We start from the raw sequence: 15,888 nt of genomic DNA, 5'->3' as shown, positions 1-15,888 counted from the left end.
TGTCTAAACTGGACGGACAATTTATTATTATAATAAAGAAGAATATCATTACTATAACTATATATGAGTAAGAATATAATATTAACCAAATCATCTGAAGTAATAATAACGTGATAACATAAACTTCTATTATTAATGGCAATTTTATAAAATATTATATAGCCCACCGTAAAATCAAATACTTAACTAAAATATATAAGATTTTATGGTTATAAGGAGTATTCTATAATATGCGATATATGAATAAGATATTTGACAAATATACACCGAGACAAATTTTAACCAAAAAAAAAAAATAACACTACACTTAACTAAAACAGGGACATGTGTCAGTTATGGAGCTAGTGTACTCTGTTTTTGTATAGTATATAGATATCTATTTGTCGCTTACATAGCTCGACACTTCGCAAAAATTTAGAATGTCAAGTGTCAATGTCTCGTGATCTGGATGCGAGACCGGCTTTATTTATTAGTGATATGATATTGTAAAGAGATTGTGGAACAAAGTAGAAGGCATGTGCAAAATTCAAAGGTAATGTAGGAAGTACAATGAATAAAAAAAAATGAGAGTATAGTGGTCTTTACATACTATCCAAAAATGGAAACAGGAATAACATTTTGGGTCTTCAGAATAAGAAAACATGAACTATATTATGGGACATAGGGAGTATACATTTTTGTGGACAATTCTTTGTGACATACGAGTAGACCTGGCAAACGGGTCATTTGGGTTGGGTTCGAGTCGGGTCAATTTCAGGTCAATAAATGTTCGGGTCTAGTCAAGTCAATTTTTAGGACCAGTTTTCGGGTCGATTCTGAGTCGAGTCAATTCGGATCGGGTCAATTCGGGTCAAGTCAAGTTTGTGTCGGGTCACCAAAATAAATTCACTCAAAAAAGTAGTTGAAAAAATAAAATAAAATCGTTAAAAAATTCGTGTTTACCTATTATTTAGGAAAGAAAGAAACCTTAAACTAAGTAATTCACCATTTCACCCTGTTCACTTCAAGAATCGGGTCACCTCAGGTCATGTCACTTCTGGTCGGGTCACTGCAGGTCGGGTCAATCAATTCGAGTTAAAATCGAGTCGGGTTACTTCGGACTTCGGGTCACTTCGAATCGGGTCAAGTTCGGGTTTCAGGTCAATTTCGAATCGGGTCAGTCGGGTCATATTCGGGTCAACTCCATTTCGGATCAGGTTAGTTCGGGTTCAGATCATTTTCGAATCAATGATTTCGGGTAATTTTCGGGTCACGGGTCAATCGGATCGGGTCAGGATTGTCAGGTCTACATACAGTAATTCATGTTAACCTATCCAAATCCGGAGAATGATACATAGGCTCAAACCCCAGTCACTATCTAGACAAACCAGTATAAATCTGCAAAACGATTACTTCTACTGCACTTCTTTACACTCTACCCTTTCATCATTCTTTTTCCGTTTTTCGCTAAAACTCTCTTCCTTAACATCAAATAACAAATTTCTCAAGGGTTTTTCCCGACAATTCTTTCACTTCACATAAACCCTAATTTGATAATTTTAAATTCAAATTTCTCAAGGGTTTTTCCAGACGCTTTGAGCCCCGATTATCTGCGCTACCATGGTTTCCGGTGGGATTTTCGCTTTCAATTTCTTCGCTTTCTGTTGTATTTTGGTTCTTGCTTTAATGGCGCTTTCCATTTGCTTAATCAATTTCGTTTTCTTTGAATATTGTTACAGATGCGGATATGGAAGATTACGGATTTGAGTATTCCGACGATGATGGAGACGAGCAAGATGTTGACATTGAGAATCAGTACTATAATTCCAAAGGTTATTTTTCGATGCTTCTTCAATTTGATTGATAATATAGCGATTTGTGGATGTCCTTTGAATTTTTTATTAGTATAGCAATTTGAGAATGCCCTTTAGAGTTCATGATTAGTGTTGCAATTTGTGAATTTTGCAGTTAATATTTTGGAAAATTATACTGTAATTATGCCCTTGATTCTTCTGTAAATCTGAACTTGTGGGTGTGCGCAATGTTTGCTATAGTTTGTTTTTCCTTATTTTGAGTATTGGGGAAAATGGGGTATGGCAATCAGTCTTCGCAATGCCTTTATGGTTGACTCAAGTTGTCAAGATCTTTTATATTGACAAGAAATTGGGTTGAATGTGGGTGTTAGTGTAAAGGTTCTTGGTTTATAATGCAAGGCAACTTTGAAAAATATGCTAAAGGCATGATAATTGTCCATTTCTTGGGGATTGTGGTTATAATGCAAGGTTAATAGTAGAAGGAGCTGTGGTGGACTTATATTTTGTATGAGGTCGTTGTACATAAATTGTATTGGTGAAGTTGGTGAATGAGGCAGAAAAACCTTCTTGATCTTGTCATCTGCCTCTTTTCATACTGCTTGGACTGAGAAAAGAAAAAACTTCAGTTTGGGATAAGAAATTGACTATAGGAATAGATTTTGTTCCCTTTGTTCTCTCTCTCTCCTTGTACTGGTTAGGAGTGTAAATAGTTTGTGATTATTTTGTGTTTAAACAAGCTCAGAATAGGGGTAAAAGGAAGAAATTGATCTGGTGAATCTAGAGGCATAGTTTGCAAAATTGTTTTTTTCTCTCTCACATCCCTTACTTTTAAAAAAAAACTATTAAACCATTTTCTCTTTTTTACAGTATTAAATCCCCAACATACTTATTTACGAAGTTTTATTTAACAAGTTCAACTCAAACTGTCAAAAAAAAAAAAAAAAAGTTCAACCCAAACTCTTAAAACTCCGTGTCGAAAAAGCTTATGTAACATGTAATATGCACAGGGGAAGTATACTTTTTCCTCTTTATCTTTGTTAATGAATGGGTGCTAGATGAGATGAGATTAATAATGATACTAGAATTGTTATCTGGATTTTATTTCTGTTTTTTAAATAATTTGTGCATCGGGAGTAAGCTGGCTTGGAAGTCAAAAGAGGACTACCTTGTGTTAGGTCAAAAGATGGTGAATATATTTGACATTGAGATTGAGAGAAGTTGACACAAACGCCGTTAATTTCTATATGATGAATCTAACATGATTGATTTTTGGTTGTATATCTTTTATTTGGGCACCTTGTGCTAGGTCAAAAGATGGTGAATATATTTGACATAGAGATTGAGAGAAGTTGACTCAAATGCCATTAATAAGTGTATGATGAAGCATCTAGCATGATTGATTTTTGGTTGTATATCTTTTATTTGGGCGAGAGTCATGAATATGTTGCTCTGTTATTTATTGATGATTGTGGCTGTATGTGTCATTTAAGCACCTTAAACAACACCGGAACTTGAAAACATTTGTTGGGGGTTCTTGTTTACAAGGCAAAGGATGTACTACCTAGTTAAAAATATTATTTCAGTGGTGAACTAAGGTAGAAAATTTCTGCCTCTAACAACGTATGTGATTAAGGCTTTGGTTCCCACATCCTTTTACTTCTTAATTTTCTCTTGATCTTGTATTGAGCTGTTTTTTTTTTTGTCATCTGATATTCTGGTTCTCCCTGGGGAAGTAAGAGTTGACATCATTGTTACTATTCATACTTCAATAGATTTATGTGACCAAATGACAGCTTCATTTATGGTATTGGTTAATTGTTTCTACAGTTTTAGTCATAGGATGCTTATATGGATATCCATTTGATTCCATATAAACATCCTATGACTAAAACTGTACAATTTTGTGTATCATTGTTAAATGTATTTTTATATAAGAGTAGTATGGTAAAATTTTCATTCATGTCACTGTTTCCAGTTTTCCTCAGTCAATGTCAGTTTTACTTTGAGTACCCTGCTGATCATATTACCCATCTGATTCCCCAGTCACCCTAGATGCATAATTTTAACAACCAATAATGATTCGACTCCAATCATGTTGTAAGATGTTGGACATGGTCTCCAGTGAATATTCTGCCCCTGTGCCCCCAACAGAATAAAAAAGGCTGCGGTGACATATCTGACACTGTTTCCCCTTATGTTTCTAGGTTTGGTTGAAACTGACCCTGAAGGTGCTCTTGCTGGTTTCGCTGAGGTGGTTCGCATGGAACCAGACAAAGCAGACTGGTAAGCTTTACATATACAAATTTTATTGTTTAACAAGTTGAATTTAGTTTTTGCTGAACTTGCTCAGAAAATTAGCACACGCTTCAGGTGGTTTGCACTGTATATTGTCTAAACATTAGAAATGTGAATTTGGAATTTTTTTTTTTTTTTTTTTTTTTTTTTGAGGACAATTTGGAAAGATTTTTGTGTGCAAAATTTACTTTGTAGAGTAAAAGGGAACAATCATGTCGAGATAACGAAAATTGAATTTGGAATGGTAAATGGGCTATTGTGGATATCATTTTGGCTGATTCCCTGTGTGCAAATGACTGTTATGAGTCAGTCATATTTTGACAAGTTGAGTGGGTTGATGCAAACAAGCTCATTTGGAGATCAGTGTTCACTGTTCAGGGATCTACACAAGAGATGATTTATGAATGTGTCAGAATTTATATAACTGTAGGTTTATTTATTAATACCACTCCATTTTCTGACCTCTGATTAATCATTTAGGGGTTTCAAGGCATTAAAGCAAACAGTAAAGCTGTATTATCGACTGGGAAAGTATAAAGAGATGATGGAAGCATATAGAGAGATGTTGACTTACATTAAATCAGCCGTAACAAGAAATTATAGTGAGAAATGTATAAACAACATTATGGATTTTGTTTCTGGGTCAGCCAGCCACAATTTTGATCTCCTGCAAGAGTTCTACCAAACAACCCTGAGAGCTCTTGAAGAGGCTAAAAATGAGGTGAGGGTTTCTTGCATTAGCAGTCTATCTTATTGGCATTTCTCTGCTTCAAATGTCACTGTGTTAATGCCATGCTTTCTCATTTTGCAGAGACTGTGGTTCAAAACTAATCTAAAACTTTGCAAGATCTGGTTTGACATGGGTGAATATGGGCGAATGAACAAGGTTTCATGTAACTGTGTTCTTTCTTTTGTGGTTAGTGATAATACTAGCAACTGAGGTTTGTGATATAGTTTCTCTGTTTGGATTTGACAGATATTGAAGGAACTTCACAAATCATGTCAAAAAGAAGATGGTACAGATGATCAAAAGAAAGGAACTCAACTGTTGGAGGTTTATGCAATTGAGATTCAAATGTATACCGAGACCAAGAACAACAAGAAACTCAAGGTGGGCACATTCAGCACAACTTAAATGACATTATTTTTTATTTTTCTTTTTTCTTTTTTGGGTGTCTTATTTGTACTCTCTGGCTCTCTGCTCACTTAAAAAAAATTACTTAATTAATAGAACTATAGAATCCTGATGATTGTATGGAATACTATCTCTTTCGAAAAATAAATGGCCTTGAAATAAGGGCTGCAAATCCTGCAATAGGGGTATGAAATAGTTTGATTAATTCATTTTCGGAATCCTGCCGTTTGAAGTAATAAATTTTTTTTAAATCCTGCATGTGAAATAGAAGTGTTCAGAATTACTATTCTATTTGTTGTCTTTGGGTTTGTGATCTATACAAATATAAGTTTTACATTTTGTGATGCTTGGGTTTCTGAATATATAATTATATAATTTACTTTTGTATGTGTAATCCCTGTAAATTAAATGCAATCTTTTTTGTGAAATTTAAATATACAACTAATGTATAATAGAACAACTGCTGTGATTGCAGTCCATATTATCATGTTCTGTGATATGTTTTAACCGCCACATTTGTAAGTTGCAATTCTTACATGTAGACTTTTCTGGTTTTGGGTGTTGATGTACACATGTATCTGTTTTGTAGTTGTTTCTGAACTCTAACTTATTATGAGCTCTTCAATTTGTTAAAAATTTTCTATTGTTATCAATTCTATAGTGATATGTTGCCATCATCTCTATGTGGTGCTCGTTTAGTTTAAGTATTTTAGGATTGCTCATCTCATAGATTGATGTGGTTCAATTGCAGCAACTGTATCAGAAGGCACTAACTGTTAAGTCCGCAATACCACATCCAAGGATAATGGGAATAATTCATGAATGTGGAGGGAAAATGCACATGGCAGAGCGTCAGTGGGCAGAAGCAGCAACAGATTTTTTTGAAGCATTCAAGAATTACGATGAAGCTGGAAACCAACGGCGTATCCAATGTTTGAAGTATGTTTCAGTAATCTTTTTGTTTTATCAATTGATTTTAGAAGTGAATCTCTATATTGCATCTGTAAAGTTAATTATTCCTAAGTCTTATGTCACTTTAAAACTCTCTCTGCCAACTAAGATTTTGACCCTTGGATATCAGAGTACATCATTGCTCACAGATATCTATCTGCAAATAACCATATCTTACTTTTGACCTTTGTATCCTTCTTTCTACTGATTGCTGGTAGTGAATCCTGGATTACACTGTAAGATTATTTACATGCAACATAGAGCTTTGGGCTGTAAATTATGTCTTTGTCTTTGTATAATGCATGGACTCTTTTCTCTTTTATGTCTAAAAATTCTTCCAGTTTTGTGTATTGACTAAATGTTTAAGGGAATATATATATTTTTTAAATTTTAAATAGATACTGATCTAGTTAGTTGAGTTGGAACGCTAGGGGTTGAGCGTCCACCTTCCAACCTTGTGGTGAGAGGGGGATCAATTCTTGTCAAACCTGTTGTTGATATTATCTTTTATCCTTTGTATCTTGTTCAGCCCTTTGATCTGGCCTACTGAATAAAGGGTTGGATTGAATTATTATGTAATTTTTGAAACAAAGCATTTTTAGCTAATGATACATGGGACTTGAATTTAGATACAAATTCACTCTTATTTTGGGACATAAGATTGTCATTTGTTCTGATGATTCGTTTCTCCTTGTCTCACATAATCTCCTTTATCCTTATTGACAGATATTTGGTACTTGCAAATATGTTAATGGAATCTGAGGTGAATCCATTTGATGGACAAGAGGCTAAGCCGTATGCTCTTGATCTTCTTCACTCTTCATGCTGTTGTGATTTGACGTACACGGTCCTTATGAACTTACTTCATCTATTTTTGCAGTTACAAAAATGACCCTGAAATCTTGGCAATGACAAATTTGATAGCAGCTTATCAGAGAAATGAGATTCTGGAGTTTGAGAAGATTTTGAAGGTCTGGATGAATTCTGATTTTCACCTTTTAGAATATGCTTTCTATTTATTACTTTGTATATTTTAAAAATGTTTAAGAAATTGTGTTTGCCTTCACATTTTGATCTTTTTACGAATAACTGTTTGATGCTGCAGAGTAACAGGAGGACAATTATGGATGATCCCTTCATCAGAAATTACATTGAAGACCTGTTGAAGAATATAAGAACACAAGTATTGCTCAAACTAATCAAGCCGTACACAAGAATCAGAATACCTTTCATATCCAAGGTAAAAATAAATAAATAAAGTGGAATTCTGTAACATAATTATCCGCGGTAGTCTATTTTACTGTACTGTGTTTGTCTTCATGTACTTGTTAATGATGTTACCATAGTGATATAGCTATATGTGATGGTCTGGTCGCTTTGTAATGGTTATATACTTGCTGGAAAATATGTTTTTAGTTTGATTATGTAGCTTGGATAACCAACAGAATCGGGAAAACAATTCTACAGTAGGTTGTCTAAGAAACACCTGGTGCTGGGAAACTGTATTTATGTATATTATGTCGTCATGCAAAAAACTACAAAACTGTGTCCTTTTCTCTGAAGGGGGTTGCAGTGGCAGGGGCATAAAGTTTTGTAGTTGGGTCTATGGTCAGTCTGATAAGAAGGATCAGTAATGTAATTTCACTCAAGGAGCTTATTCACACCTTTCCTGTGGGACTAGGATGAGAAAACTGTGCTCTTATAGTCAGGAGTGAAGAAGTCAATGATCATAGTTATGTAGACTCTAATATCCCCTTATTTTCAAAAAAAAAAAAAGAGCTTATACCAATGCACTACATGGCTTGCCTATTTGTTTGTGAACCCTGTAGATCTTATCATCTGTGCAACTTATATAATGAAAGAACATACAGTCATACAACCTTAAGAATGAAACCTGTACAATATGGGAGATTGTTATCAAATTGATCTTGTGGAAATGTTGTGGAAAAGGTACATCAAATGTCCTATTGAACATGCATGGACTATTAATACTTTTGGGTTGTGAGTCACCACAATCAATCAATCAAAGCCTTAATTCCATAAGTTGGGTCGTTAGTTACCACGCTATCAATATATTTTTTTTTTATAAGAAATAGTATCAACTGTTCCATGGTTGCACCTCCTTATCTTGTTTTCTGCTCTGTAAGATTCAAGTCATTAAACATGGCCCCCCCTCACCCTTTTTAAAAAAATATTCTTGGATTTTGGGCTTTTTTCTTGATGGCTTCTAGATGTTGCAATGCAAACTTGAATAGAGATCTGTTAGCTATGCTAGGACTGGAGGTTTAGGGTAGAGATCTGTAGTTGCTCAAGGAAAAGAAAGTAAAGGTGTTTGTGGTGATAATGGTGATGATTAGGAGGATCCTGATGGGATATGTTAAAATTCTGCTGGGGGTGATTGATAAAGTTCATCAGTATATCAACTAAATTGTATTGTCTTGACTTTTTTGTATACTGTCCTCAGGAGCTTAATGTCCCAGAAGCAGACGTTGAGCAGTTGTTAGTGTCTCTAATTTTGGACAACAGAGTTCAAGGACACATAGACCAAGTGAATAGGCTGTTAGAGCGCAGTGACAGGTAATTTTTGGTGTTTCTTTATTCTCAAATTTGATTCTGTTAATCCTAATTGCAACTGTAGTAACTGATTCTTGTGTTTTGCTTTTGCAGGTCTAAGGGAATGAAGAAGTATACAGCTGTTGACAAATGGAACACACAGCTCAAGTCACTGTATCAAACAGTCAACAATAGAATTGGTTGAGATTGCTCTATGTATGGCTGGTTGATTGTCTTCAATTTTTGTGATTTCACCCCTTTACTTAAATGGGGACATAGTTGGACAAATGGATTTCGTACTGGAGCTGGAGTATAGTCTTGGTAACGGTCATATTTTGCAAATATTTTTCTTTTCCCACACTTGGTTATCTTTGCTGCTTCTCAAAGATACCTGTAATTGGGAGCCTTTTGTGCTGTGCATCTACTGTAGTTAAAATATGCTGTACATCGGTTTTGGTCTGTTGCTGGTCAATCTGAGAAAGTGTTCCATCTTATAGATTAAACTCTTTATTGCCTTATGTTTTTGAAACGTTGGTCAATCCTTATAGGAGTGGTTTAGCTTGTCAGGAAGCAAACCTTGCCTATTTGTCTGAGTCTTTGAATTGGTTCCCCAGAGTGCAAGCCTAGTACAAAGCAGGAGATTTTCTGAGTCTTTGAATTGGTTCCCCAGAGTGCAAGCCTAGTACAAAGCAGGAGATTCAAATGATAATTTGGGCACCAAGTAGAGTAAGTTCGAGGTTGTGGTGAGTAGGGATGCTACATAAAAAAAGAATACAACTAAAATTCGCTAGAATACTTGATAGTATTAGTCACATTGTGCTAACCCTTGATACGCTAATTCACGAAAGTAACCAATTAATCAATTATGATTCTTATTTATCTTAAAGTTTCTTATCCACCTTTGATTTAGCCATAGTTGTTCTTGTATACATGAATTTAGAGGTGCCAATTTCGATAATTGGATAGAGTTTGGGCTAACAGGTGACAGGTTGGGTTTGTTTGGGTAAAAGAAATCTTTTTAACCTGCCTCAGGTTAGGTCAATTTCGAGTCAAGGTCTAATGAGTCAGGATTAAGTTTGGGTCGGGTTAACTTCATCTCGGCTTATATTTGGGTCAGATAAATTCAAATTGGGTTTAAAATGGGTTTGACCAGGTTAATTTCAGGTGGGATTACTTTGAATTGGGTTGATTCCGGTTCAGTGGATCGGTTCGATTAAGTTCAATTTGATTAAGATAAGGTAGATTCTGTTTTAGGTCAATTTCGATTCAAATCCTTTTCGTGTTTTCTTGAATATTGTTCAATAAATTCAATATTCCAATAAGGTTATTTTTAAACCAAAGTAAGTATTGAGTTTTACCTTATTATTGGATCGATATTAGGTCATTCAAATGTCATTTTTAATATAGTGTCATTAGTAATTATGTGGTATTAGTTTTTTCATTCGATCATATTTTGTGTCATTTTCATCTTTTAAGTCAAATAAAACTCAAACTACCGATCACTTATCAAATTAAAGTGAGACTATAAGCAATGAACTAGTGATAGAATGATAGATAATAGCTACATATTACTCTTCAAGGTTATTAGTGATATAGACACAAAAGAATGTCTTCTATTTAAGGTTATTATTACTCTTTAATCGTACGATCTTATAAGGCTACGAGTATTGTTAGTTTGCTCTATTACCAAGTCAATTTGTATAAGATATTTGTTGTTCTTAAGTTGAGTTAAAATACGTTTGGCTTAAAATTAGGTTTGGTTTAAAATTAGGGTTGGTTTGAAATCATGTCTAGTTTAAATCGAGTCATGTTAATATCAATTTGGATCAAAACAAATCAGATTTAATCGAGGCCATTTCAAAAGGGTTGAGATGAGTTAAGGTCAAACCACTTCGATTTAAGTTCAAGTCAAGTCAAGGGGTGACTTAATGTGATCATATAAAGTGATGTTGTAATTAATATTGGATATCATATATTGTATATTGTCTTTCTTATTGAATGAAAAATAATTAAATTTTTTATTGGATAAGTAAGATGAACTACCTTATCAGACCAAAATCTATCTCAGGTCAACCCAACCTGAATCTATGGGCTAGACACTAAAGGGAGAAAGGGTAAGGAAAGTCTCTAACCTCAAAGTGCCCTAATAGAATTATACATTTAAACTCAAAGCTGGCTCAATTCTTGCCGCTAGACCAAACTTTGTTTGGTGAGGAATAATTATAATTAAAATTGATTTACAAACTAGTTTTACTTTGCTGATCCAACATCCAAGCATGAGGGGTTTCTTTAGTTTCTCGCATTCTAGGTGAAATTGTGAAATGATAAATGAATTCGATAATAGCTCTATCAAATATACACATCACAGTAACAAAACTTCATCACCAACAATTTCTCCTTGTTGCAATTCACTAATTTTTCTTAAAAAAGCAAGTAGATTCAATGGTGTACATTTTAACTCAATTGGACACGGGAAGAAATTTCATGGGTTGAAGATTTTTCCTCCTGCCTTTTGTACATTACATACTCCGTATAAAATAACACTGATGAGCAAAGTAAAACCAAAAAACAGGATAGAATTTAATACATTTCCAGATTTCCAGTTAGATAGTCTTCACATATGAAAGCAAACAGTCTACTAAAACATTAGCAAAGAAACTTTGACACTGCAATATGGTCCCTGAGAAAAAAATATTACACACCAAGAACTAAACTGAAGCTTCTCGTCGGCACGTAAAATCTTCAATCCATCCATCACTTCAACATTAAAAAGATTCTGCAAACGAGCTGATTCTGATAACAGACAACCTGTATAGAAATATAACAATAAGCTGCTATAAAAGATGAGGTCTCTGCCATCTTACAGGAAAACCTGGACCTGCACACCTTGACAAACTACGTAAGATTAAACGACCAAAAAACATACTGGGATAGTTCCCGCTAAAGCATGAAACCAAACCTATCACACATTTGCAACTGATTTCCAGGCGGATGGGAATACATTTCATTCTCCATACTGCTTATGAACCAATATATCATGTTCTGGAAAATAACAAGATTAATGCAAGTGCAACTGAATACTAAAGACTCAAAACTGCTGAACTATAGGAAAGGCTAAAAGCTATTCAAAATTTCTAACAAGCCGGCAACACTTAACTGGCATTCTCAAAAACATTACATCAGCAGGGTTTATGTAAAGAGAAAGGATTGACTTGGTTGAATTTAATCAATGTGCAATTCTAGTATGCCTGATAGCTTTTACTCCCAAACTTGAACAAGGATTGACTATATGCCACAAAAAAAAGTCCTGTCCCTTCAAGTGTAACCACTTTTACTATTCCTGTTTTATTTTTTGCACAATATAGCTAGGTGTTAGGTCTAACCACTTTCACAATTCCTGTTATTTTTTGGAGGCCAACATATTACTGATGTTCAGCTCATAAAACAACCTTGCAAAAATACACAGTCCCCCTCCCTAAGTCAGCCATTCTGTACTCTGTGTACTTCATCAAACATCCATACTAAGATTTGGCGTGTCAATTGATTAAAATTTTTAAGGAATTGTATGATTTTTAAATTAGTAAAACTTCTATCGTTGAATGATTTTAATAAAATATACAAAACGCATGTCAAATACAAAGCTTTAACCACTCTGTAGATTCATTAACATGAATTTCCATATTCATTAACCATTTTTGCTCATTGTGTTGAAGTTCATTTGTTATGTTAATGAAAAGAGCTTTAAGTATGCACGCACGTGTAACCAGTGACCTTGCACCAGCAAGGCCCACTAGGCCCGCATGCAGTGCTGTGCCATAAAATGCCTGGGTCAGGACCATGGTCACCCCAGGACGGCCAGGTCATGTGACCATTGCAAACTCATTAAAAAATTGAAGAGATTGGACTTAAGAGGGAAAAATGAGACCAAAATAAGTTTAAAAGGGAAAAAAAATAATAAAAACCTTTAAGAGATAGAGATTAGACAGAAGTTCTTGCTTTAATCTTGTTTAATTAGAATTTTTTTTCATTTACCATTTCAAAAGTTGGAAAAAAGGTTTTACTTTCATTATCTTTAAGCAATGAACCTGTACTCCACCTGCACAGTGGAAAATGGGTGGTAAGCTATAACCTTCTATGGGGCTGTTGAAAAAGGGTAAAATATGCTTTTATCAAGTTCTTATCCTAAGAAGCCATATACTTCAATCAATTTGAAACAGGGTAGATGATACATACCAAAAGTAGTGTATATTGTCTGCTAAACCACTTCATCCATTTACTGTTGAGGACGGTCATAGTAATCCTCCCCATTCTCCACGGACCCATTCGCATGGTTATCATTGGCATCATGACTAACATCATTATTCCCATTATCAGTCTGGTCTCTTTCCCTGTTCCACTGCTCAATCTTTGCTCTTCTTTCCTCACTATTCTCCCTCACTGGACTCCTATCCCTTCTACCTACAGGACTTCTTCCCCTATGCCCAGGGCTACGGCTCCTAGGCCTCCTACCCTTGTCAGGGTATCGCTGATTTCTATCATCCTCTCTTCTACCACCATATCCACCACGGCCACCATGGGGACGATCTCCATGTCCCCGATGTCGTGGAGGACTATGACTTCTACTACGGCTACGCCTCCTTCTATACCTTCCAAACAACTGACGTCTGAGCTCCCTGAAATTGATGTAAACAACCAAAAAAAAGTATGTTACTAAAAAGTATAAAACTAGCCAACCAACCAGATAAAGAGGGTGATAACATTAAGATTACCTGCTTATTTTTTTCAAATGCATAAAGTTGCAGTAACCTCCACGGTTGCACACATTCTCCTCATACTGCCTGCATGTTGCTTCCCTGAAGTCTGTTACAGGAGAGAAGTCGACAATAATTGGACGGCCTGCAAGATTTAATATAAAATGGCATCAGAGCTTTGAAATTAGCTACATTCACATTCAGAGCTGCTGCAGAAACTTGATACAACTATGTTTTTCATAGCTCTCCATGAAGAATTTCATATTATGCAACATTCATCAAAGCAAAGGAGACATCATTGTTACTTAATTTCTCAAGGGCCATTCATAGTTCCAGACCAGGAATTATGGCCCTTCAATTAACCATTGAGCAATGTAATACAGTATAGATTCAGTGGGAAAAAGGAATAAGAAAAAAATTCCGTGGAAAAAAGGAATAACAAAAATAATTAGTGGAAACTCAGTATTAGAGGGAAAGAGATTCCTATTTACAAAAGGTACAAACAAAAAGCATCACAACAAAAAAAAGAGATGCAAGGAATTCTTTCAGAAATAGAAGATAATATACCAGCATAAAACCTTCCACTCAAGTTTCTAACAGCTTCAGCAGCATGTTCTTCCTCTCGAAATTGCACATAAACATTACCCACCTACACACGGATAAACCACTATCAAAAGTTGTAATCATATATGATAATTTAAACAATCAAAGTATGGTAATCGGAAACAATACCATATGGTCAGCCAAATTGTCACATATGTTGAGACTCTCAATCTCCCCATACTTGTTTAGTTCCTCAAATAAATCCTCATAAAAATCCTGCACATTCATATTAAAACATCAAACTATCAGTACATCATCTAATGATAACCTTAAAATCGAAACAAAAACAAATTATTGAACAAGGAACTTCTACACGACTACAATAACTAACGAAAGTCCCAACAATTCCATGCATAACAGTCCAAAAGCATATTAAGCTTCAACAAATTCAAGTTCACTAAACCGAATACGAAAACCGAGCATTTTAGTAATCTCACCCATCAACTAAAATTCTAACCCAAAAAGCCCCATATTTAATATCACAAAATCACCAACAGACATTTTCATTATTGTTCAGGGGAGTCTCACAGCTTAAACAAACAATTCAATACAAATTAAACTAACTCAAACCCTAATTTGAAAAAAACTAAAGTTCCAAAAATGTTATAAATTGGATTACAAAAACAAACTTATACTCCATAGTAAACAAATCAGATTAAATTCAACACTAATCTGACACAAACAGCAACCAAACACAAATCTCAAAAAACACATAAAAAGATTGAAAACCCTAACATCAAATCAACAAAATAAAACCCTTAAAAAACTCAAACCTCAAAGTGCTGTTGAATTTTGGTGGGATCAAGGGGTTGGCCTTGAGGATCAACACCAGGAGTAATCATATCAGGGCGTTGATACATGTTAGCAAGCAGCAAAGTAGGGCTGATACTGGGCTTAGTATGAAGCCTTGAACAACGATCTCCATGTCTGCAAGCTCCGATCTTGAAGTAGAACGGACAGTTCACTCTATCTTTCTCTGTCCCGAATATCGAAGCTAGATGTTCCGCCATTGTTGAACTTTCTCTCTCCTCTCTAAGGGTTGGGTTTCGGTTTGACGACGTTGGAGAATTTCAGGATTTTTGGGTTTTTTTTTTTTTTTTCTCTTTTTATAGGGTGTTTATTTTGTTTGTTTAAGGGTATTATTTATTTATTAATGTATATTTATATAGGTTGTTTTTGGATTTGATTACCAATTAAGCAAGTTTGCCCGAGTGGTTAAGGGGGAAGACTTAAGATCTTCTGCACATAAGTGCGCGTGGGTTCGAACCCCACAGCTTGCAAGTTAAGGTATAGGTTTTTTTTAATTTTTGCCCAATTATGAGAGAAATTTGAGGTTATCCCACACGAATTTGAGATCTAAAATTTTAAGAGGTAAATATGTATTTTTTTTGCTAGAAATTTGTATTTTAACACAAAAAAAAAAAGACTGAAAATGGTTTTTAATACCTCCTAAAAAAAATTAATATAACAATAGAAAAAAAATTTAGATTTTACCACCACTTAAAGGTCTCCGTCCAAAAAATCCATTAAAGTGAGGTCCACATTGACACGTGTCACCATTTTTTTGGTTTAAAAAAATTACTTAAAAAAAAATCCTAAAACTACCCAACCCCACCACTGCCACCTGCTTCTCCACCCTCATCCAATGCAGTCGCCGATGCATCCCCTCCCCTTCCCTTTACCCGACCTATCTGAACACTCCCCCTCCTTTTCCCCTAGCCCTAAACCGCCCCATCATCGCCAAACGCCCAAACTGTAACCCTCCGTCCCAAAAAATGGCCAAATTCGTGGCCGTTTTTGGGGAAGG

General features: G+C 35.0%; 2 protein-coding genes and 1 non-coding gene across 6 annotated transcripts; 2 read left to right on the top strand and 1 right to left on the bottom strand.

The window, feature by feature from the left end:
• The first annotated feature begins 1,402 nt into the window (after positions 1-1,402).
• On the top strand, positions 1,403-9,210 carry LOC145572492 (COP9 signalosome complex subunit 2-like). Its single transcript, XM_081631464.1, has 12 exons — positions 1,403-1,609; positions 1,719-1,811; positions 3,998-4,076; positions 4,569-4,809; positions 4,900-4,974; positions 5,065-5,199; positions 5,975-6,162; positions 6,901-6,969; positions 7,055-7,145; positions 7,280-7,414; positions 8,639-8,751; positions 8,842-9,210. The coding sequence occupies exons 1-12, from the start codon at positions 1,600-1,602 to the stop codon at positions 8,930-8,932; spliced, it is 1,320 nt and encodes a 439-aa protein (XP_081487590.1). The 5' UTR covers positions 1,403-1,599; the 3' UTR covers positions 8,933-9,210.
• A 2,073-nt stretch (positions 9,211-11,283) lies between these two features.
• Positions 11,284-15,176, bottom strand: LOC145570561 (splicing factor U2af small subunit B-like). Of its 4 annotated transcripts, XR_014096495.1 has the most exons (7): positions 14,855-15,176; positions 14,211-14,297; positions 14,046-14,127; positions 13,497-13,623; positions 12,961-13,400; positions 12,760-12,823; positions 11,284-11,535 (listed from the first exon to the last, which is right to left on the bottom strand). XR_014096495.1 is itself a non-coding variant. In XM_081629687.1 (6 exons), exons 1-5 carry the CDS (start codon positions 15,089-15,091, stop codon positions 13,001-13,003), a joined length of 933 nt encoding a protein of 310 aa, XP_081485813.1. In that variant the 5' UTR covers positions 15,092-15,176; the 3' UTR covers positions 11,284-11,605; positions 12,961-13,000. The 4 variants fall into 4 exon arrangements, 3 of the variants coding, with proteins under 3 accessions (XP_081485813.1, XP_081485812.1, XP_081485814.1); XM_081629687.1 differs by lacking the exon at positions 12,760-12,823 and having other exon boundaries at positions 11,284-11,605; XM_081629686.1 differs by lacking the exon at positions 12,760-12,823.
• A 102-nt stretch (positions 15,177-15,278) lies between these two features.
• On the top strand, positions 15,279-15,361 carry TRNAL-UAA (transfer RNA leucine (anticodon UAA)). Its single transcript has one exon. It is a non-coding gene; the product is annotated as a tRNA-Leu (tRNA).
• The last annotated feature ends 527 nt before the right edge of the window (positions 15,362-15,888 follow it).

Source organism: Chenopodium album, chromosome 12, assembly GCF_948465745.1.
Source record: "Chenopodium album chromosome 12, dcCheAlbu1.1, whole genome shotgun sequence".
In the NCBI taxonomy this organism is placed as follows: domain Eukaryota; kingdom Viridiplantae; phylum Streptophyta; class Magnoliopsida; order Caryophyllales; family Amaranthaceae; genus Chenopodium; species Chenopodium album.
This window is presented reverse-complemented; position numbering and strand designations above follow the sequence as displayed.